A 22,472-nucleotide genomic window follows, 5' to 3' on the forward strand; every position below is an offset into this window, starting at 1 on the left:
GGAAGAGGTACTGAGGATGCAGCTTGCCATCACTTAGCATTATATTTTGAGGACAATTGCAATTAAAATATTACTTGGTATTAACTAAACACAGTGTTTCCTAACTAAAACCTTTATTTTTTAACGTGTATGTTTTCCCACAGCTGATTTCATTCAAAGTTTTGATTCAGATATATCATATTGCTAACTTGAAAATCATAAGAACTCCCCTTTGATGAACAAAGTATGATTTGTAATATAAAAGTGTCAATTAACCTGCAGTATGTGATGCTGAATGGTTGAATCTGTCTTTGCCAACATCACCATCTCCATAACTTGATAGAAGGCAAAGGCAATGGTGACCCAAGGTGATGAACTGATGGCCCAGGCTGGCTTTGTAACATCTTCCTGTTCCTCTTGGTACTTGGTCTTTTTCAGAGGAAGTTTGGTTTCAAGGTGGGGAATCATACTATCTGGGTGGTGCTGTACAAGATCAATGGTCGCTATGGGAACAGGGCTAGATGGAACTGGAATCCGTTCTGCCAGCATCTTCTTTTCTAAATAGTCAAAAGGAGGCAAAATGAAAAAGGCTTCACCAATGATAATGTGCAGAAATTTGAGCTTTTCACTTATGAGCAACACAGTATAGAAGGAAGTGCATCAAATGTTAAGTAAAATGATTAAACTTAATGCTTTTATTACTTAAATTCTTTTAATACAAGATTAATATTAACAATAACAGATCAAATTAGGAGGAATTTTGTTATACCTGGAATAGTTAAAGCAAATCTAAATTATGCAATTAATGGGAAGTTTGACATGTACATGAGGGAGAGTGAAACAAGAGGCATATGGCGTCAGTGCAAAGAGATAATTCCAGTGCGAGAAGACATTGTTGATTAGAAACACTAGCATAGGTCAGTTGGACCACATGGTCCAGTTCTGCCGTGCAGATTCTATGTAATTTGCAGTGGTTAAACTCTGTTCAAAATCCTCACCCTTTGTTACACATTTTGTCAGGTTGGCTACTCTGGTTAATACATTATTTTCAAACTGGTTGGATGAACCTCATAAAGACTTTCTATTAGTAGGCTTGCTGTCTGTAGACATAGTGCATGCTTCAGCAGCAGGTTAACCACAGTTACACTTCTGTAAATATCATCAGTCAACTGTTTACCTTAACGACAGCAGAAAGTGCTAGAAATAGCAAAAGACAGCATCTGTGATGCGGGAAACAGAGTTAGTGTTTCAAGATGATCAATTAACTCTGCTTCCCTCCACAGATGTCGCCTGCTCTGCTGACTCTTTACAACATTTTCTGGTTTAATTTCAAATTTCCAGAGTTTGCAGTGTTTCGTTTTGACGCCAATAGCTCTAATGTTTCCTGTTGCATTAGACTTTCAGGTGTCACAAACATACTTCTGAATTTGAGTACACTTTGGTACTATTTAACAGTAAGTTAAAGACAACATACATTGGATGTTATAAATCTGAAATTAAAAACATTGGGCCATTATTTCTATTGCAGTGACAATCAGTTACTTACTCTGAATTGCAGTTGGACATTTCTCACCCAACCTTTCGACATGGGAAGGGTGAGAATGGTGCAGTGCAGCAGGTTCCCAACATCCGCTGAGTTTGAGAAGCTAGGGAGAAGGTGCATGGGTAGGATGGGGGTGGGAGATGATTATATTGAAGAGGGTGGGGATTGGGTGGTCAGTAGGAAGGTGGGGGGGGGTGTGCAGATAGGTCAGAGGGGCGAGCGGAGGTTAAATTATCAGTGGAATGGGTGGTCAATGAGGATAATCAGAGAGGACTGGGAGGCTAGTCAAGGGGGCCTGTGGGGGTTAGAGAGGTCTTTTAGGGGAAGGGAGTCAGGTAATTGGGGTCCTGTGGGATCTCTGGATCTTGTAGGGGTTGGGGATCAGTGCTGTAGTTAGCGAGAAGTTATAAATGGTTTTAATTATTCTAACCTTTCCTGGGTAACTATTCCTATTACAGTACACAATCAGAACCGTCCAAATACTGCAATTTAAAGTTGAATATCAAATGGTTCCCAGTGCAGGACAGTTGCCTTATGGAAATTTACATTTCCAGGGCAACTGCCTTACAATCCTTGCATGGAACATCCACAGTGGGGGGAGGGGGAGGCGGCAAGTATGGTCCACAGCATATCTTTGGGGTACCCACCCCACCCAAATCTTCAAGTATGATAGTCCACACTAGGGAGGGGATGGGATACAGTGGTATGGGTGTTCAGCAGAGCACGGCTGTGTCGGTTTAATGAGGTTGAACCGGTTACATTATCTCCCTGCTCTGGCAGTGTCTCCCTCTCCCTGGTGTACTACATAGCTTACTCAAACAGGCAGGCATTGGCAGTGGATTCCAAGGCATTTGTAGGCTGGCGTCTAACGTCAAAGAAAGCAGGACTGGCTCAGACATTGTTTTCTTTTTGAAAATCAGGTTTAAAAATACTTTCGTCTCGCATCAGAAAGTAAAGGAGAAACTAATGGGAAACATGTCAGGCATTGGACAGCTGTTTTAGAGGTGTTAAATTCTGAAGAAAATCTGATCTTTATAAACTGAAAAAATTGGTAAAAATCCATTTGGACCATTACATAACTGTTCAGATCAATCTGATCATTAATGTTCATAACATTAAGCTATGACCATGATGTGCTAGGAAAACTTAGTTGGTCTGGCAGAACCTCATGGATGACCACTCTCTCTGCCAAGACTTATTATGCATTGTTGGATAAAAGCCTAGACATCCACTAATCTGTTGAAACAGTCGGGAAAAACATTGCTTGATTGATAGTTCTTATTCTCTGATCTATTCTGTCAATTGCAAAATGTTTGGTTATACAAGATAGAGTTTTTCAATGCTTGCAGGTTCTGCTGTTAGCACCTTAGTGTCTGGATGATTAACAATTTTATAATGTGATAGTGAAAACAATTTTTTCAAGAAAGTTGGTTATGAATGAATAACAGTTTTCTTGAGCCTTTTCATACATATTATTATAGGGTTCATTGATTTTATAGAGTGTGTAGAATGACTGAATGGTCATGGAAGTTACATTGCTTGGCATGGAGGGTATGAAGGTACATGGGGTTGCGTGGAGAGGCAGAGCTTGGCATGGGGGGAGGACTATGGGAAGATCTTTCAAACTTACTTCTCTCAAACTTTCCCCTTCCAGACTCCACTTCTGAGCAAACCCTTGATGTACCCTACAAGTATTGGTGTGTTTGCACCTTCTTAAAAAAAACCTTCCTTGGAATTTGGGATGGAGTCTCTGGCCCTATTCAAGTTTGGGAAGCAGGTTTCAGTCTGCCACGGATACACCAGAAATTTGGGACTCAGGAATATGCAGGCCTTTGCTTTTACCTGCACACTTCTAGGAAGTAGTGGATTGGGAAGGAATGGTGAGGGAAGTAAAATCATCTCCTTACTGCTGTTCACTGGACATCGTTAACAAAGGTCAGGAAGGAAGCTCCCTGCTTTTCACTTTAGGCCTTTAACTTCCTTCCAAAGTTAAGGTGTTTTAAACCTATATGATATTGTGCAATGACTTTTCAATGAAATTCTAATCAGGAATAGCACAGTTCCTGTAAAACTTCGATAGTGCTAAATACCTTCATCTTCATCAGGCACTGCCAACCATTGGATCAAGGCAAAAAGTAGGAGAATCACTAGAGAGGCCATACCAATCCCACGGAATGTTTCTGGAGCACCTGAAATCCAAACCACACAATATTTCTGTACAGAAATGCCCTGTTTGCTTATGAATCACGAGCTAATTAACATCTACAACAGATAATTTCAGTAAAAGACATGATTGTTGATGATGAAATAAATTCCGGTATTACCACAATTCAAACCACATAGCATCATAACATTTTTGTTCAACAGTGAAGCGAGCACAGTGGCTTTGCCATCTAATACTATTCACTGTAGCATTCAACACTTGTGAAGCAGAACACTACTAATGGCCCCGTGAGCTGGACAGGAGTTAGAATACCAGCTCTGGGTATTTTAAACCAGATTCTAAACCATATTTTAAACCACCCAACACTCTTCACCATTTTGATCGTTTCATTTTCTTTTGGGCGGGCCAGCCATGATCTCTCAGAGGGGAGGTAGACAAACAAAGCACCTAGCTTCTGTTGTCACTTCTCTCGAGGTGCTTCAAGAATTGATCAGAGTATTCTGCCCTTCGATTCTCACCTCCCTGCAAGGAGTTACCCAGCTCTGCTTGGCATCTTCTTGTGCCAGAAATGAGATCGGAAATCTCAAATGGGCAATTGTAGGCAGAACTTTTGCAGTCTCTTTATGATCAGTATGCTGTCACTGACAGATCATTCTTACGTTCAAATCTTGAGATAAATCCGAGGATTAATTACGCTTATCCCTTTCTTTAAGGCTGATTGCTACATGTAATTATTTACACTGTTAAATCTACCATTTCCATTTCTATTTTAGTTTTCCACTTTCAATTAAAACAATAGGAGTTGAGATTTTGAAAATAGCTAAGCAGCAAACAACACAAATCATGTCCATGAATCTGATCCAGTATCTGCACGTCAAGATGATGATCAGGGAATCAGGAAAATGAGATAAGAAATCTCAAATTGGACCATTACTTCTGTGGGTGCTACTTACTTCAGTGAGTGATAGGACAGAGTCATGAATGCAACTGCCAGAAGCAAAAGAGTGTTATTAAGGAATGGGAAGATTTGAGAAGATAGCGATCGGATGAGGTACAGTCTGGAGAGGGAGTAATAACATGTCCTTGTAAATGAGGACACTGAAGGTTTGGTTAATGTAGAGTAACTTGAAAACATTCAAAAGTTTACTTGGTACTACCATGCCATGATTTACTGATTAATTGTTATGTATTGAATTCTTAATTTAACATCAGTTGAGACTTATGCCCATACCGGAGGACATAACAGATACACAACCTTTTGTATACAAATATTTTGCATTATAAGATTCTATTATTTTGATTGATGTCTTGTGATTTAACAAGCAAGCCATTAATGTTCATGTTACTTAATATTTCATTCAGCTGTGGATCTTAATTTAAAAATTCTCATTCTCATTTTCAAATTCTTCCATGAATTTTCCCCTTCTTACCTCTGTAACCTTTTCCAGCCCTACTGGGACTTTACACATCTCCAGTTCTGGCCTTTTGCATATCCCTGATTTTCATCACACTATCGGCAGCTGTATCTTCAGCTACCTAAACATTAAGCTCTGGAATTCTCTTCCTAAACCTGTCCTCCTCTCTGTCTCTCCTCCTTTTAGAGAGTCTTTAAAACCTGCCTCTTGAGCAAGTTTTTGGTCCATAGGCTAAAATCTTCTTAACTGGGTCAGTGTCAAGTTTCTTTGATAATGCTTCTGTGCTATGTAAATAAAAGCTGTTGGTCTTGTGCTATAGCACCTGCATACAACAGGCCTGCTGTGTTATGCTCATTAAAACTGAAAATTCACTGACCTCATGCAGTCTTCCGCCTAAATTCTCATTGAAATGTGCATACAGATCTGGAGATTAGACTGAAATTTGATCTAATAAGGGAATCTCATTCAGTTTAGTAAATGCTGGAGCCTGGTTCAACCTTTTACGAGGGTAGCAACAGAAGGGAAGTCAGGGAGTCCCAGTGCTAGCAGCCCCTGTTTCCATAGCTCTCAGCAGTCCATGTCTAAAGGCAGCAAGACCTGGACAATATTTAGGTTTGGACTGTTAAGTGACATGAATCATACACACTACATAAGTGCCAGGCAATGACTATGTCCAACTCAAGAGAATATAACCATTTCCCCTTGATGTTCAATGTCATTGAAGCCGGGAATCCTGAGGTAACTAATTTCCTGACTCCCCAAAGTCTACCCATTATCTGCATGGCACAAGTCAGGAGTGTAATGGAATACTCTTCACCTACCTGGATGAGTGCAGCTCCAACAACATTCAAGAAGTTTGACAGCATCCAGGACAAAGCACCTACTTGACTGACTCTCCTTCCACAAACATTCATTCATTCCACCACCAACCCACAGTGGCAAATAGTGTACCATTTACAAGATGCACTGCAAGCTCCTTAGACATCACCTTCCAAACCCAAGACCACTATCATTTAGAAGGACACAGCAGCAGGCATGTGGGAGTGCCACCACCTAGACAATTTCCTTTAAGTCACTAACCATCTTTATTTGGAAATATAGCACTGTTCCTTCACTGTTGCTGGGTAAAAATTATGGAATTCCATCATGAAGAGTACTGTGGATGTACCTATACCTCAGGGATTGCCAATTCAAGATGGCAGCTCACCACCACCTTCTCAAGGGCAATTAGGAATGGGCAATAAGTGTTGGTCTAACCAAGTGCATTGGTAGTATCTGAAATGGTTTGGGCAGTCACTATTCCCAATAAAACTTCTGATAGTGTTAAAATCTGAAGTCAGTTGTGACCAATAACGTACACACACACACACATTATATATTATAATATTTATCTTTATGCATCTTCAAATACTGAAATCACAGAAGATTTCAACATTTTAGAAGAAGTACTAAAATTGAATAAAAATACAAATGTTGTGGGAAGAGTGCTCCACACTATTCCTCTCCTTTCAAATATTCTTTTAAATTCTATATGTGCAAAAATAGCTTTTTTAGATATTTAGTGCTTCCCATCAATCATAGAACAATTGTTGAAATATTGGATAAAAACAAATTACTGTGGAATCAGAAACAAAAACAGAAAATGTTGGAAAAGCTCAGCAGGTCTGACAGCATCTGCAGAGAGAGAATAAAGCCAACATTTTGAATCTGGATGGCCCTTCATCAGAGCAAAAATGTTGGATATTTGATTTGATTTATTGTCATATTTATTAGTATACAGTGACAATAATAAATGTCAGTGTACTGGCTGCTTTTGTGAGGCAGTGGGAAGTGTGGACAGGGTCAATAAATCAAATCACATACAGCTGCAGCTGAAATCATGAAATGCCCAGAGGTTGCTGAGTTTTGGCTCACATAGAAAAACAGACTATCCTGAATTTTTCACCTGTTAGAGCAGGCATGAAACGCTGTCCTGGCTGTATTCGGCCCTGAAGTGTGATTTCATGCTGGCTGGCCAATAAAAGGGCAACCAGTGTGAAATTCACACTCAGATACTGCGCCCTGCAGGGGGGTAGTGGGAAGACAGGAGGCAGCGAGAGAAGTAACAATGCAGGCAGGCGTTTCTAAGCAGCTCCCTGAAGGTTGACAGTTGCCCCAGGGAGCTGCAGTACTGTTTCAATGACACTCGAACCAAAAATATGCTGTAAACCATCTCCATCATAGAGAATTAAGCTACTGGCAGCAAAACACATAACACCTCAAATATTTTGTGGAAATTCCCACCCTCAATTGGGAAAGATGAAAAAACAGCTTGGCACCTGCACCAAGCCTAAAAGCACGTGGGCCATGTAAAATTAGGGTCAATCATATGCTAAGTGACCCTTTCAATTGTTGGCGGACGCACTTCCGTCTCTTGTGCACGTTCCCCCACCCAAAATATCATCTGAGGACGCCATGACGTCTGACCCACGGCCAATGTCTTATGCAAATTTGGATTGGGTGACTGTCTATTCAAGCTCCATAAAATTCTGCCCACTGAATTACGGAATGTTTGTAAAATATTAATAAAGAATTCAAAATCCAATATAACAAAAAGCAATTTGTTTATTCACTCACCACCCTAGGTCAAAGAACTTTATTTAGGTTTCATTTCAGATAAACATTTCTTTTTTGAATTGTCAGCTTTTTTGGAGAGGTGTCAAATTTCCTGACGCTGCTGGTTCGTTTCTCTAAGCTTTATAAGTTGGCATATACAAAACCTAACCTTTTACTGCCTGGTACAAAGCTAACCTCCCTGACACTGGCTTTGTGCCAATTTATAGATACATGCCTAACAAAATAGCTCTTCACTTGCACAGCACACAACAAACAGCTCGATTTAAGGAGCAGTTAGATTCAGTTTGTTTCACCAGATTAAGCTCCACAGGCCTGTTTCAATACATTGCTTGGGAACCTTCAGCTTATCCAATGATCCATCAAAGTTTAAATTATTTCATTACTAAAGGACTGTAAAATGGGGCACAATCTTGCCACTGTAATGTGTATGGCCAAGGAAATGAATGGAGAAACAGAAATTAAACTTGGTTACCGATGTCAGGATGCAAGTAAAAGTAGTTACGTTTTGTTTGTAATAGTTGATAAAAGAAATATGAGCCAAAAAAAAACAATGTGGTGACTTCTGTTAAGTTTTTATCCAGTGGCCATCTGGTATTGTTTAATGTTGCCACAGGGGGTACCATTCCCTAAGTGGGCATTCCTCATTTGTGAAACTGGATAGCAAATATATCATAGCTGAAGACAATATCATTCTCATTTGATGCTCATGCACAAAGGTATTTTTTTCCAGCGTTATTGTGTAACGGTCTGGAATATACTGCCAAAGCAGTGGTGGACACAGACTTAATATAACTCTAATGGGAATTAATAAGAAAAAAAATTGTAGAGTTATAAGAGTGGAATTGGGGTGGATGGCCCTGTAATTCCTTCTAACATCCACCAAGGTGGTTGAGAGCAGAAGAGATTGCTGGTCAGACATCAGATGAAAAGAAAGTTGGAACCTCTACTATCACTATTCATAGTCCCAGACTACAAAATGATTGTCAGGTGGGACTCCTTGGGGACCAGTTGACTGGATGCTGGTATGGAGCAGTTTGGTGCCAACAGCCTGGGGTTCAATCCCTGTTCTGGCTAGGGTGGATTCAGGACCCATTCTCCTTGCCTTAACTATGGTGGAGGATGCAACTATGAGGGTCAGACATGCCTTTGGGCAGAGAACCGACGAAGAAATTAATGCCCCAACGCATATCCTTTCTGGATGCCATGAGTCACATCCTACCAATGAGAGTACCTGTCCATTGTCCTTACTCTCCCTCCAGCCGTCCAGTCAGCTTCCTGACTAGGTCAATAAATTTGTGTTCAATCCAATGAGCTTCAATTTTAGAGGGAAGTTGCTTATGGAGTACTCACTCATTCAACTAATGCAATCCCGTTCCCAAAGAATGGCCCACTCTTTAAAAATCTACTGAAGAGGGGCCACTGGAATGATAAGCCAAAAGATTCAGTGAAATGATAACTCCCAACCCAGTGGGCACTGAGATTGATCATAACACCCTAGACTGAGACCAAACAACTGAGCATGAACTGGGTATGGAGCCTGGGATTTCCCTTGGGTATCTGGCTCAAATGTTTCACCAGTCAGTGCATTTACCCACTGATCCTGGTTATATATTTGCTTCCTTTTTTAAAAAATACATCCTGGTCTGGTGGTTCAGACCTGGTTTAATAGTCTTGTGTTGCCCTTTAGCCGCTTCCCAATCAGTTGAGCAGATCGTTACTGTAAAGTGAAATGGTGCATTCGTTTTAAGACTGAAATGTTAATGATCTACCCAGCTAGTCCTGAAAAAGCAAAATTTCATTCTACAATATTAACAGCCAGAGTCTCCAAAAGTCAAACGAACTGCACATGGGCAACAGAAGAACATTTTTAAAGATCAGAAAAGACAATTCAGCATTTCTCAATGTTAATATACTGTGGCCAAACAGAATGCGAATGAGGAATGGCTTTTTCAAGATAACTTGAAAATCGTTGAGTGCTCTGAACATTACATTTATTCAACACTCTATTTGTGAGTTTATCTCTAAATTTTTATTATAGTAAATGATACGTGGATCTCTAAATTAGCTGAAGCACATCAAATTCATTAGTGTTCAACACAGCTTAACAGCGAGATAATGAGGATAAAGGGCTGCTGCTGCTAGATAAATTATGAGCTGGTTCTCTCCCAATTATCAAAATGCCAAAACAGAAAATATGGAAAAAAGCCATCATGTCATTACTTACCAAAGGCATTTACCATTACTCCTCCCACCATGGCACCGCAGCCCCGACCCAAACCTAGATGGAGTCCTTGTAGAATTCCCTGTGTCGAAGTCCTTAACGCAGGAGGCACGGCTGCACTGAGATAGGAGATGCATGCAGCCCATACAGCGGCATGAGTAACACCTACAGACAAGTTAAAATCATTTCAACATTGGATTTGTAGTCTATCTGGAATATACATAATGAAATGTATTACTTAGTTGATCAAATATGTACTAACATCATGGTTAAAAGAAAATGAATAATTTTCAAGAAAGCCAAGGCAAAGGAAATCAGATTTAAATTTTCCAATTGAATTCATTGGCTGGAATTTTACCACTCTGCCCAATACAGGAATCAGAGCGGGTGAGGGGCAGAACATGGAAAGGTCCATTGACCTCGGGAGGGATTTTACAGTTTCAAGATGAGCGAGGCTGTAAAATCCCACCCATTATATCTCTTTTTATGATGATTCAACCTGTCCCAAGATCTTTTCTCAACTTTTACATAGAGAATCATAGAATGATACAGCACACAAAGAGGTCATTCAGTCAGTTTTGTCCATGCTAGCTCTTCTGAAGAGCTATCCTCTGCTCTTTCCTCATACCTCAGTAATTTGTGCCCCTTCAAGTATCTAATTCCTGTTTGGTACATTACGCTGAATCTTCTACCACCACCCTTTCAGGCAGTAAATTCCAGATCGCAATGATGCACCGTAAATAAAACAAAAAGATACACAGTCATCAAGAGGTGAATAAGGAAAGTGTTTTTTTCCCAGCAAATGAGACCCAATTTATTGATTTCCACTCATCTTCTAATTACCTATGACCAACTGGAAGAGCCATCCCTACTTGATCAATTTTTTGCTGATATTTTAAGGAAGAACATTATAATTATTACATTTTGCCATACTGTTAAGGTTTCAAAATTTTCTTGACTTTATCCTCACCTTGCAACACCTCCATGGGGAGGACGTACCATGCATTTTCCAAATAAGAGATATACAGATACCGAGCTGTATTACAGGCCAGGCCAATGTACAACACCCTGAGAGACAAAGAGAAGCAGTTAAGTACAAAGAGGTGGCTTTCCTGAAAATAATCCCAAATCTTGTGAAATCTAAAAGACGAATCAATCTCTGAGGCATTGCTCATAGTAAGTTGTAGGGTGTATTGTTTTCCAAATATCAGCCCACTGAGTTCTTCAGTTTCTCTTTATTACTCTGTGTTAATTATCTTTATTTTTAATTATCTCTCCCTGTTTGTCCCCTTTTTATTCTCATTTGCTCACTATTCTTTAACTGCAACACTATTAGTGCCTTCAAGGTAGGCACTTCATAGGAGCGGTATCAAACAAAGTCTGACACAGAGTCACAAAAGGAGATAATAGGATAGATGACCATTAACCTGGTTAAAGAGATAGGTTTAAACACCAGGTTAAATAAGGAAGGAGGGGTAAATCATAGAATCAACAGTATAGGAGGAGGCCATTTGGCACATTGAGCCTGCACTGACAACAATCCCACTCAGATCCCGTCCCCATAACCCCACATACTTACAGTCCTAATCCCACTGACACCAAGAGGCAATTTATCATGGCCAATCAACCTAATCCACACAGCTTTGGATCTTTGGTCTAAAGAGGTTGAGGAGGCGAATACCTGGGTGTACAACCTTGGTAGCCAAAGGTATGACCACCAGCAGTGGAATAACCACAGTTGTGGATGCTCAATAAACAAGAATTGATGGAACATAGACATCTTGCAGAACTGCAGGGCTACAAGAAACTACAGACATAGGAGTGGGGGAAGAGTGCCGTGATGAGAGAATTGATATTAAGGAAGAGAATTTTGAAATAAAGGCATTAACTGGAACCTAGTCTGGATCAACAGTTACAGGGGTGATGGGTGAATGAGACTTGGTGCAAGATAGGCCACAGGCAGCAGTGGGTTTGAATTACCTCAAGTTCAATCAGTATGTTGAGATAGTGAAGTCTCCAGGTTTTCAGCAGCTGAGCTGAGACAGGAATGGGATCAGGTAATGTTACAGAGGTGGAAATAGACAGTCTTTCTGACGGTTAGAATATGGTCAGAAGTTCATCTTAGGGTCAAATATAACACTATTGTTGCCAACAGTTTGATTCAAGTTTGTCAAGAAGAGAGATGGAGAACCACAGACAATAAATTTGGTCTTCTAAATACTTAGTTGAGGAGACTTCTACTCATCTAGTACCAGATGTTGGACAAGCAATCTGACAATGTTAGAAAGTGGAGAATTTGGAAAGTTGGGTGTGTGGTTGAGCTGAACATCATCAGGGTGTGAAGACCAAAGCTGTGTTTTTGGTTGTTGTTGCCAAGGGGCAGAATGTGGAAGAGAAATAAGAGGAAGCCAAGGTTAGACACATGGATACATGCACCACAGAGAATGCTGCAAAAGCAGGAAGGGCAGGTGATTCTTTTAACTCATGTTTTAAAATCACTTTAGCCAAACATAGCTTGAAAGAACTATCCCAGAGAATCATTGAACCTTCATTACAGAGTGGCTACAAAGCAATGATGTTTTACCTTAACATTGGGCCAATGAACATGGGGCTATACTGAAGTTATAAAGTATGCAGGAGGATTTACATAAGGATCCACATATAGAGGCCTCAAAATATGTGTCAAATGCTTTTTACAAGGAAGCTTTTTGAAAGTTTTTTGAACTAATTTTTCTTAGACTTAGAAATTGTCACAGTGCTTGAATCCTGGAGGTTGGTTTGAGCTTTTGAATGTAATTGGGGAAAAAAATTGAAATTGGAACAATGTTTTACATAATATGATTAGTGAATAATGAAAACAGAAAATAACAAATTACGGAAAGGATAAAATACTTCACCAATGACAGCTGTCAGACAGACACAACAGTTCAACCAGTTACAAGATGTAAGTGAAAGGTATTCAAAATGGAGGCAATTTTGAAAAATACTAGAATTTTTCTGAGTATCATTGCACTCAGTTTGTCTTCTGATGTAGAATAATTTAGATATTTTATACCCGAGGTCAATAAATCATAATCCTGGATCACACTCAGGACTGATGTAATTTGGACAAACATAAATAAATATATTTATATAAAGTTATGTTTAACCACTGATTTTCTAAAAAAAAATTTACAGCTAGTTTTCATGTTTTAATGAAAAACTTTTAATTAAGGCAACTATACAGCATATATATGGCATATCCTGAAAATTACACTGTTCCATTGTTACTTGGCTGTGCATTCTCTTCCCATTTCATGTTACAGTAAAGCAAATTTAGGGCAAAAGCATAACAACCGTACTATGTCAGGTTAAACATCAATGAATCTGTTTGAGGAAATAGAAATGCTGCATAAGTCAAGCATAGCTTTACTAAACAACACGACTTGAACCTTTTCCATTCCAGGCATCAGTTTAAAGAGTTGTAAAGAAAGTGTGAAACATTTTGTTTGAACTCATGTCAAAGCTACAATTATCCAATCAAAATCAACGCAAAGTTTCCATCAGCAGAAATGGAGTGAACATTTTTAAAAGTGCAACTGACATCTTATTCATCAGGTTTCTTGAAATAGCAAGAAGTTAAGGGATCGATAGAAATTGAAGAATGCAATTAGATTTGAATATTCTAAAAAAATTCCTGCATGCTTAGGAATGATATTATCTGTAGTGTAGCCACAGCCAGTACATTCCATGCATTGTTAAACCTAAATACCGTCAGCTCTACCTGGGACTAGGGAACTACAGATGACCATAGTTTAGAAAGACCACAATTTCTTGATTTGATTGGTTTAAGCTGGTGCTAACATATGCAATAAAACAGTTAGTAAGATATAAAAAGATTGTAATGCGAGGTTAGAAGATGAAACAGGGGGAGAGACACAGGAAGTTTAGTTCAATGGCTTTAAGAAGTTGTCTACAGCGAAGCAAATTGCTGTGGGTTATGGGGTGTTGTCTGTGATTATGTTTCTTTACCTCTTGCTAAATCTGCCAAATGTTTCATTCTTGTTGAGGCTACAACTCACATTTCTGGTACCTCGATAAATACAAGCCTATGTCTATCCCTATGCTAATGCCAACAGAGGGAGTAAGTGTGTCTTTGGGACATATATTTCTTTGGTGCCTTCCTTCAAGAGCTAGTGGCGGTAAATCTAAGCAGGAGCCACTAGCAGATAGATTTCATTCACTAAATTAAGTATGAGGATAGGTGAGCTGACCTCTTTTCTGGCTTGTTTGGATATTAAAGGCATAACAGATAATCAATGCAAGGAAAAATTGCTCCGGGGTAGGTGCTCTACACAGACAGGTTGGGCGTAGAAGTGGTGTAAATACTGGCTTTTCGGTTCATTTCAAGCCCAGACTCAACTGGTTGGCCAGCCAGTCCTAAGACAGTTACAAGTGGCTCAACTCCTAAGTTGTGCCCAAAGTGCAATACTGTCCCTAAACTTGGCACTAATTGGCAATGTCAATCACAGTGAATACGTGCTAACTGGTGTGGGGAGAAGTCACCACATTGGTTCAGTAGAGAAGAGTTTCTGGTTTTGTTGCATTGTGGAGGAAGGTTTATTCTGTATCTAGCTGTGCTATACCACAGTTGGAAATGCTTAATTTTGACAGTGGCTGAAATAGGAAGCACTAACTTTCTTTGAACATAAGAACATAAGAAATAGGAGCAGGAGTAGGCCATCTAGCCCTTCGAGCCTGCCCCGCCATTCAATAAGATCATGGCTGATCTGTCATGGCTCAGTTCCACATTCCCGCCCTCTCCTCATAACACTTAATCCCCTCGCTGATCAAAAACCCATCAACCCGCGTCTTAAAAATATTTAGCGAGGCAGCCTCCACCACTTCAACGGGCAGAGAATTCCAGAGATTCACCACCCTTTGAGTGAAGAAGTTCCTCCTCAACTCCGTTCTAAACCGCGCCCCCTTTATCTTGAGGCTGTGCACCCTAGTCCTACTGTCCTTTCTGAGCGGGAAGAGTCTCTCCACCTCTATCCTATCCATCCCATTCATCATCTTATACGTCTCAATGAGATCTCCCCTCATTCTTCTAAACTCTAACGAGTACAAGCCTAGTTTATTCAGCCTCTCCTCATAGCTCAACCCCCTCAACTCCAGCATCAGCCTAGTAAACCTCCTCTGCACTCCCTCCAAGGCTAAAATATCCTTGCGTAAGTACGGCGCCCAAAACTGCACACAGTACTCCAGCTGCGGCCTCACCAATGCCCTATACAGCTGCAGCAAGACCTCCCTACTTTTATATTCTTGCTTATATTTTTGCTTTGATGAGTATGAACAATGGGACAATGGCACAAAATAGACAGTATTGGATCAGCTGCCCATTATCTGCAGCGCTTTAATTCCACTGACTGTGATAGGACTGAACATCAGGTGCTACGTATACCCATTTTAATGGTATTTAGCCAGACACAATGGAGGAATTTTAACTGAGAAAAATGGGTGGTTTTGAGTTATGCACGAGGGTTAAAGTCTGAGGAATCTGTTTCCCAACTCAAATCCACCTCCAACACATCCATGTTTCCAACTGTAACTGAGGATGGTAGATGGCTGGGGGAAACAATCCTCTCCATGGAGGCAAAATAGAATTTTAGGTTTGACGATGCTGCTGCCGATGAATTAATAATGCTGCTGTCACTTAAGTTTTTGACTGTAACTGCTGTTGACTGGGTTTTCCAAAAAATTAGCGGTTTCCTGAAGGTGAGGCTTTGGTGGATACAGGAAGTAAGTAATTTTACACCTATCTCTTGGATCCAGATGCCTGAAGCATCCTTGTGATCATAACACTGCAACAAACTCTCCAGCACCCTTCCATAGCCACAGGTCTCCAATGCTTCCAACGCTTGCACACAACATCTCATCTCCCCCAATTTTCCACTCCCTGCCACCAAAAATTTACTTTGGAGTTTTGATCTCCCAACTTTGAAGATTGCGGGGGGGGGGGGGGGGGGAGTGGGGCTGGTGGTGGTGGTTAAAATTGGTCAGGCTTTCCAGTGATTTATGTCAAGACCCACATTTACGTTCTTTTGCATCTCACACACGTTCTATAATTCACTGGAGTTACATTCTCCTCCTAATAAAGTGCCATGCCAGTAGATACTTAGAGAGGTATGTTTCTCGACCGTGTATAAGTAGCAAGCTTCACCATCAACGACAAGGAGGTATAAACAGATTAAGTGAATGGGCAAAACTTGGAAGATGGAATATAATGTTGGAAAATGTGTGTTATGTACTTTGGTAGGCAGCGTAAAGGAGCTAAATATTATTTAAATGGAAAAAGACTACAGGAAGCTGCAGCACAGAGGATTTTGGGGGTCCTCGTGTCTAAATCACAAAAAACTAACATGCAATTTCAACAGGAAGAAACTTGGAATGTTATTTAAAAGGGAATGGAGTATAAAAATAGGCAAAGTTTGTTAAACCTATACAATGCACCTGTCAGACTACACCTAGAGTACTGTGAACCTAGATGTACTGGCACTAGAGGCTGCCTAGAGAAGATTCACTAGGTTGATGCTGGGTGCGGAAGGATTTTCTTATGAGGAGAGGGTTAGTAGGTTGCTTCTGTTCTCATTGGAATTTAAAATAAGAGGCGATCTTACTGAGACATGTAGGATTCTCAGGGGGTTTGACAAGGTAGATGCTGAGAGGCTGTTTCCACTTGTGGGAGAGTCTAGGACCATGAACTCAATCTCAAGAGTAAGGTGTTGTCCATTTAAGACAGATGAGGAGAAATTTTCTCAGGGTAACGAATCTGTGGAATTCTTTACCACAAAATGTTGTAGAGGATGGGTCATTCAATATAGTCAAGGGTGAGATAGACAGATTTTTAATCAGTAAGGGAATCAAGGATTATGGGGATAAGGCGGGAAAGTGGAGTTGAAGATTATCATAGATCAGTCATGATCTCATTGAATGGTGGAGCTGATTCGATGGGCTGAATGGCCTACTTGTAATCTTATATCTTATGGTCTTATGGACTTCAAGGTATGTAGATTCTGATTTCACCTCCCTTTAAGAGCATTGCTGACAGATGTGGGTGCTTGTTTCAGATGCTGACCTGAGGTTGAGGCCACAGTGTTAGAGGCTTATTGAACAAACTGTTCTGTGGCTGCATGGGCCATGTTAGAGGGTTCTGCCTGGCATGCATGTCTTGGGCAAGAGGAGGCTTCTTAGGGCAGTACTGGTCATACACAGTAAGGTATGCAGGGCATGATTGGTCACCAAAAGAATTTGGGGGTTACAGACATGATACTGACATGGAAACAGACTGCACAGTCACAGTCAGAGAAGGCATCTGCATCCTGTAGGTCAGGAGCTGACAAGTCAGGGGGGATATTGGATGGTTTCATAGGGAGATCCCAGAGGCATGTAGCCTCAAGAAGGGAAGGAACAGGTCGACAAATGGCAAGGAGACATCAACAGTAAAGAGTTCGGGGGAGGACAGGAATAGCCACATGGATAATGATAGGCTCAAGGGTAACAGGGGAGACAGGACAGTAATAGGAGAAAGGGGAATTCGGAGATAGACATGATGGAGCAGGGTTGGAGGGAATTAGTGGGTGATAGGGGGAGCTGTTGGAAGGTACTCTTCCACACAAATGTGACATTGTAATGAAACTGTTTGAAAATCAGGCTAAAAAAATATCAGCCCAACAATCCTTGGCTGATTGAAGGGACACACTATAACTATCCTATTCAAACCATGGAGAGCACAGTTCAGCTGAGTGCTGAACTCTAGAGTCTCATTGCCAATGATTGAGCTCCTTTTCTAATGGTGCGTATTCAGACGACAATCCATTAACTTTCAGTGTTGCTGTGCATACAGTCTCAATTGGCATCTGATCCTCCCAGAAGCACATCAGAATGGATGCAGGCTCCTAAAGTCAATGGCCACACCTGTTGCAGAAGCTGCATGGATTCTACAGGCCTCCATCTTCCCAGTACATTGGTCATGGTATTCAAGGCACCATACTTGCAGTCAGGACATAATTGCAAGGACTGAGTACCCGTATTTGGTATAAAGGTCACTGGAGGACAACTGAGCTGACTGTAGCTCCTAGGACTTGGGTTTTTTGACCCAAATGAGGACCCTCATTGTGAATGCATATTCATGTCTGAGGGGAAAGATCAGCACTTGTCATCATCCAGGATATCATCCTGCAAGGGTGGCCTGAGTTTGCAATGTGCAGACTGAGGGAATGTCAAGAGCTGGAGAATGTATTCCTGTTTTGTATCAGGAGGAAGACAAAGCAATGGGAACTGTCATTGATTGCTCAATTGTATCAGTTCACAGAAACAAGAAAGAGTTGAGAATGTGGGCTGTAGGCAATGCTGCCTTCTTGATGGCTTTGATGTGAATGAGGAGAAGAATGGCCTGTTGCTGTTTGGCACAGCTCAGGGAAGACTGTCAATCCTGAGGGACACGAGCCAGTGCAGTTCCAGGAGGATTTGGGTGCTGCTGAGAAGGGACTAAATTGATGAAGATGTTTGGCACAAACAAAAATCTATAGAAGATGCAGCTCATATATGGAGACGAGCAAAAGGCAGTGGTGCAGACGCCTTCACAAGTCTGGGGATGTAGTAGCTCATATTTCCCACATTCCTCATGAGGAACGCATACTGCATGGACATAAAGGGCATCCAATGCCAGTTTCTCTTAGGGTTACAGCTGCACTCAACCTTTTTCCCAGTGGATCCTACCAGGGTTCCACTGGGGACCTCTGTGGAATCTCACAATTGGTGACATATAAATGCATAAGGGAGGTGATGGAAGCCCTTAAACTTAAACTTATTGTGCATGACATTGGCTATCTTATAAAAGTCAATTATTGATATGATCTCTAAGTCAATAAGTGCACAGAAATGTAATGAATTTCATATCCATTGTCATTCTGTGACTTTGCAGAGGGATTCCTATATCAAGCAAAATGCGGCAGCCATTCAGGAGCAAAGCAAGATTTTCACAGGTATTTGGGGGACAGCTTCATTGGGATGAGCATACACCTCTGACATTGCACACTCATTTCTCTCTAGCAGACATTTCAGATATCACTGGATGGAACCAACTTCATCACTCAGTGTCATGAAGGAGAAAGGGAATTAATAGAAGAGTAATGTTAAAAGCAGAGACAAATTAATGCTACAGGGTAGCATGAAAGGCAATGTTTTCAATATTGAATATTAATTTGACCATTACATCACTTAATCCCCCACTATCAACATCCTTGGGGTTATCATTGATCAAAAACAACTGGACTAGCCACATAAATACTGTGGCTACAAGAGCGGGTCAGAGGCTAGAAATCCTAAAGTGGGTATCTCACCTCTTGAATCCCCAAAGCCTACCCATGATCTACAAAGCACAAGATAGTACTGTGATGGAATATTTTCCATTTGCCTCGATCACTGCAGCTCCAACAAGAAGACTGACACCATCCTGTACAAAGCAGCCCACTTGATTGGCATGTGGGTGTACCCCCATCTACAACAGGCGCACAGTGACAGCAGTACAAGATGCACTACAGAAACTCATCAAGGATCCTTCGACAACACCTTCCAAATCTATGACCACTATCATCTAGGAGGCCAAGACAGCAGATATACGAGAACACCATGATCAGGAAATTCCCCTCCAAGGCATTTGCCATCCTGACTTGGAAATATATCATCATTCCTTCACTGGGTCAAAATCCTGGAACACCCTGATAGCACTGTGAGTGTACCTACATCCAGGGACTGCAGTGGTTTAAGAACGCAGCTCACAACTCCTTCTCAAGGACAACTAGGGATGGGCGATGAATGCTGGTCTAGCCAGCGAAACCCACATCCCTTGAATTAATGAGTAAAGCGTCTTAGTCATAAGACAAAGGCCACTGCAAACCACACTAGGTTGAAAACACTCCAACATGGGTTGTGATAAATACTTATAAAATCCACAAACTGCAGACTTCAGTGTGACAGCATCAAGGTAATGACTAATCCTGATTAACAATTTTTATAAGGTTATATAACGCATGCCTCAAATGATTACATATCTATTTTCCAGGCATAATTTTCATTCAGAAAGTGCCTTTATTCACGTTACTGACGAGGAACTAAAGGTGATTCACTGTCTGGCGATTGAGTGAAATTTCATGGAGTGGGCAGGAGATAGTGTGCATTTTGTACCCTTGAATGAATGCGAGACCTTGAATATCTGAAACTTGGAGAGGGATAAAAGCAACATATATTTACAACAATGCAGAATAATGAATGAAATCCATGCCACCATTGTGTATTCAAAACTAAGTAAGTTTCATTATTCTAGGTGCAGCCCTAACATCTGCAGCAGTGGTGGAGGCAGCCTATGTTATCCGACCCTTGCAAGCCCCTGAAAGGCCCCAGTCTGTGAAGGATCTCCTGCTCCAAGGCAGTTGTATTGTCCTTGGTCTGGACAGCTGGAGTTGACAGAGTCACAGGCAGATGGGACTTGGAGTATCAGGACTCCAAGAAACTCCTGGCTGGATACCCCTGGAGTATTGGGCTGGTGCTGCTCCTCCTTTTGGATGCCTGAGGTACTACTGTCCTGGATCCTGCAGGAAGGTGAGGATGCCCTGTCCCCCTCTCACTTAGCAGCTGCTGGAATACACCCATGGCTAAGGCGATAGTGTGTAGTTCCAAGTCCAAAACCGGCAGAAACTGTGTGTTCTGGTGGAACTTGGTCTTCAAAGCAGCTGCCAGCCTTCCAGTGGAGACTTCGAGAAGCTTATATGCTAGAGTCACAATATCAGACAGAACGTGGACAGACTCCTCCATCCTTTGTTCTAGTTTGGTGACAGTCACTGAAAACTCTGATGTTCCCCTGCCTGTCTTCGCTGCTCCAACATTTCTCTCAGGGTCAATTGCAGGGGCTCATTATCAGACTTGGTCTTCATTTGAGTGTCACTGCCTTCACCTGGGTGCAGACATATCCATGAGCAGATCACAAGATTGTGAACCCAAGCCTAGTCTAGAACTAGGATCACCAAGGTGTGTGTATCTGCGCTGGTGGAGCGTGCAGATGAATGTGCTGACAAATCTTCATCAGCTGGATCCTTTTGGAGTTGGTCTGGGGGCTGGGGCTGAGGCACTCGCTCGAGGACAGCCTTCACCATTTCTTGCTGGTAGCTGGAAGAGAGAGAGGGGAGATTATTAGTGATTGACGAGGCAGGCTCTATAGATCAGTCACTCCGCATGTCAATGTGCACTGCATGGAGCTTCACAGGCTTGTTGGCGGGTGGGGGGGGTTCACTTTCTATGCAGGAATGATCACCATCCTCTCCAACAAGTTCTGTTGCATGCTCCTCGTGGGAGGTGAGTATCCTCAGCTTCAGTGTAGCCCGTCTTTGAGCTCTCTTGCCAATTGTGTGTGATCTCGTCCTGCACAATACAGATGAGTTGACCGTGGGCATTACGGAAAAAAGAGCAATTCAGAAGCAAACATGCCTGCTGTGTGTGATGAACCCCCACAGTAAGGGTTTAAGATGCCGTGTGTCCAAGAACTTAGGCTTGGTGAGCTTAAAGTGGCTGGCAGACATTCAGCGCTGAGGTCCCATCTGCAGATGGTGTGTGACATCCCTGTGGACTCTTAACACTTAAACTGCCTTCCGCCCTCTGGGAATGAGAGTTTGAAGTGAGGAGAAGGTTCACTTCTCCTGGCCGAACGCATCAGATTATTCACCTTTTTCCTGCACTGCAGTGCAGTCCTTTTTTATTTTCTACAGGCATTGACCTCCTTGTGACCTCCTCCGAGGCCAGTATGGAAAAGTGAATGAACTTCCGGCTCCCACCCCGAGAAAAGAGGACCTTCCGCCTTACCTGGACAGCATGGAGCAGAATATCCAGTGAGGCCTCCCTGAACCATGGAGTGGAGAGGTTTGGTTTATTTCAGGCCTGATGTAGTCCTCTTCAACACATTACTTGGCGTGTAGTGAGTGAATGTCTGTGAGGGTACCATTTAAATATGGGGACAGGACCTTCGACCCCATAACGACAGGGTGGGCAAATCACATAAGTCTCGATAAGCTTCTTGCTGCTGCATAATTAACAAGCTGAAGAGCGGAAAGGACAAAAGTTGACCCCCAACACCTAATGGGAATCCCGCCAACTTTACTGGCAGCAACCGCAATCTCCAGGTTAGAAAATTCTGCCTGGATTTTGATTCTTCTCCTATAGCTTCCACTTCCTCATCTTGAGGCCTTCAAACCCCAAACTCCATCTCTGAACTCCGAATCTTCCTCAAAGCAACAACCCCTCCCTCCACCCCCATAAAGTCTCTACTCCCCCTCACCGACCCGTGATCCATCAACTACATGCTTCAGGCCTTCCCACCTCTCAGCAACACCAACCCCCTCCTAGGATCAATAATCTCCCAGAATAAACCTCTCTCTTTTCCAAACAACTGAATCTCACTCCTCCCTTCCAATCGAACACATCCAATTGACTCTCAACCTGATC

At 41.7% G+C, this 22,472-nt stretch overlaps 1 protein-coding gene across 4 annotated transcripts in view; it reads right to left on the reverse strand.

The window, feature by feature from the left end:
- mfsd6b (major facilitator superfamily domain containing 6b) overlaps positions 1–22,472 on the reverse strand; it is a 69,471-nt gene that overhangs the window by 5,152 nt on the left and 41,847 nt on the right. For all 4 annotated transcript variants that reach the window (XM_080198819.1, XM_080198817.1, XM_080198820.1 and 1 more), the window contains exons 3-6: positions 10,909–11,006; positions 9,942–10,103; positions 3,613–3,711; positions 256–536 (exon numbers count right to left, since the gene is read on the reverse strand). In XM_080198819.1, coding sequence (XP_080054945.1) covers positions 256–536; positions 3,613–3,711; positions 9,942–10,103; positions 10,909–11,006 — 640 coding nt within the window. The remainder of the gene's footprint in view (positions 1–255; positions 537–3,612; positions 3,712–9,941; positions 10,104–10,908; positions 11,007–22,472) is intronic.

Source organism: Carcharhinus amblyrhynchos, chromosome 11 (genome assembly GCF_965287045.1).
Source record: "Carcharhinus amblyrhynchos chromosome 11, sCarAmb.v2.hapA, whole genome shotgun sequence".
Lineage (NCBI taxonomy): Eukaryota > Metazoa > Chordata > Chondrichthyes > Carcharhiniformes > Carcharhinidae > Carcharhinus > Carcharhinus amblyrhynchos.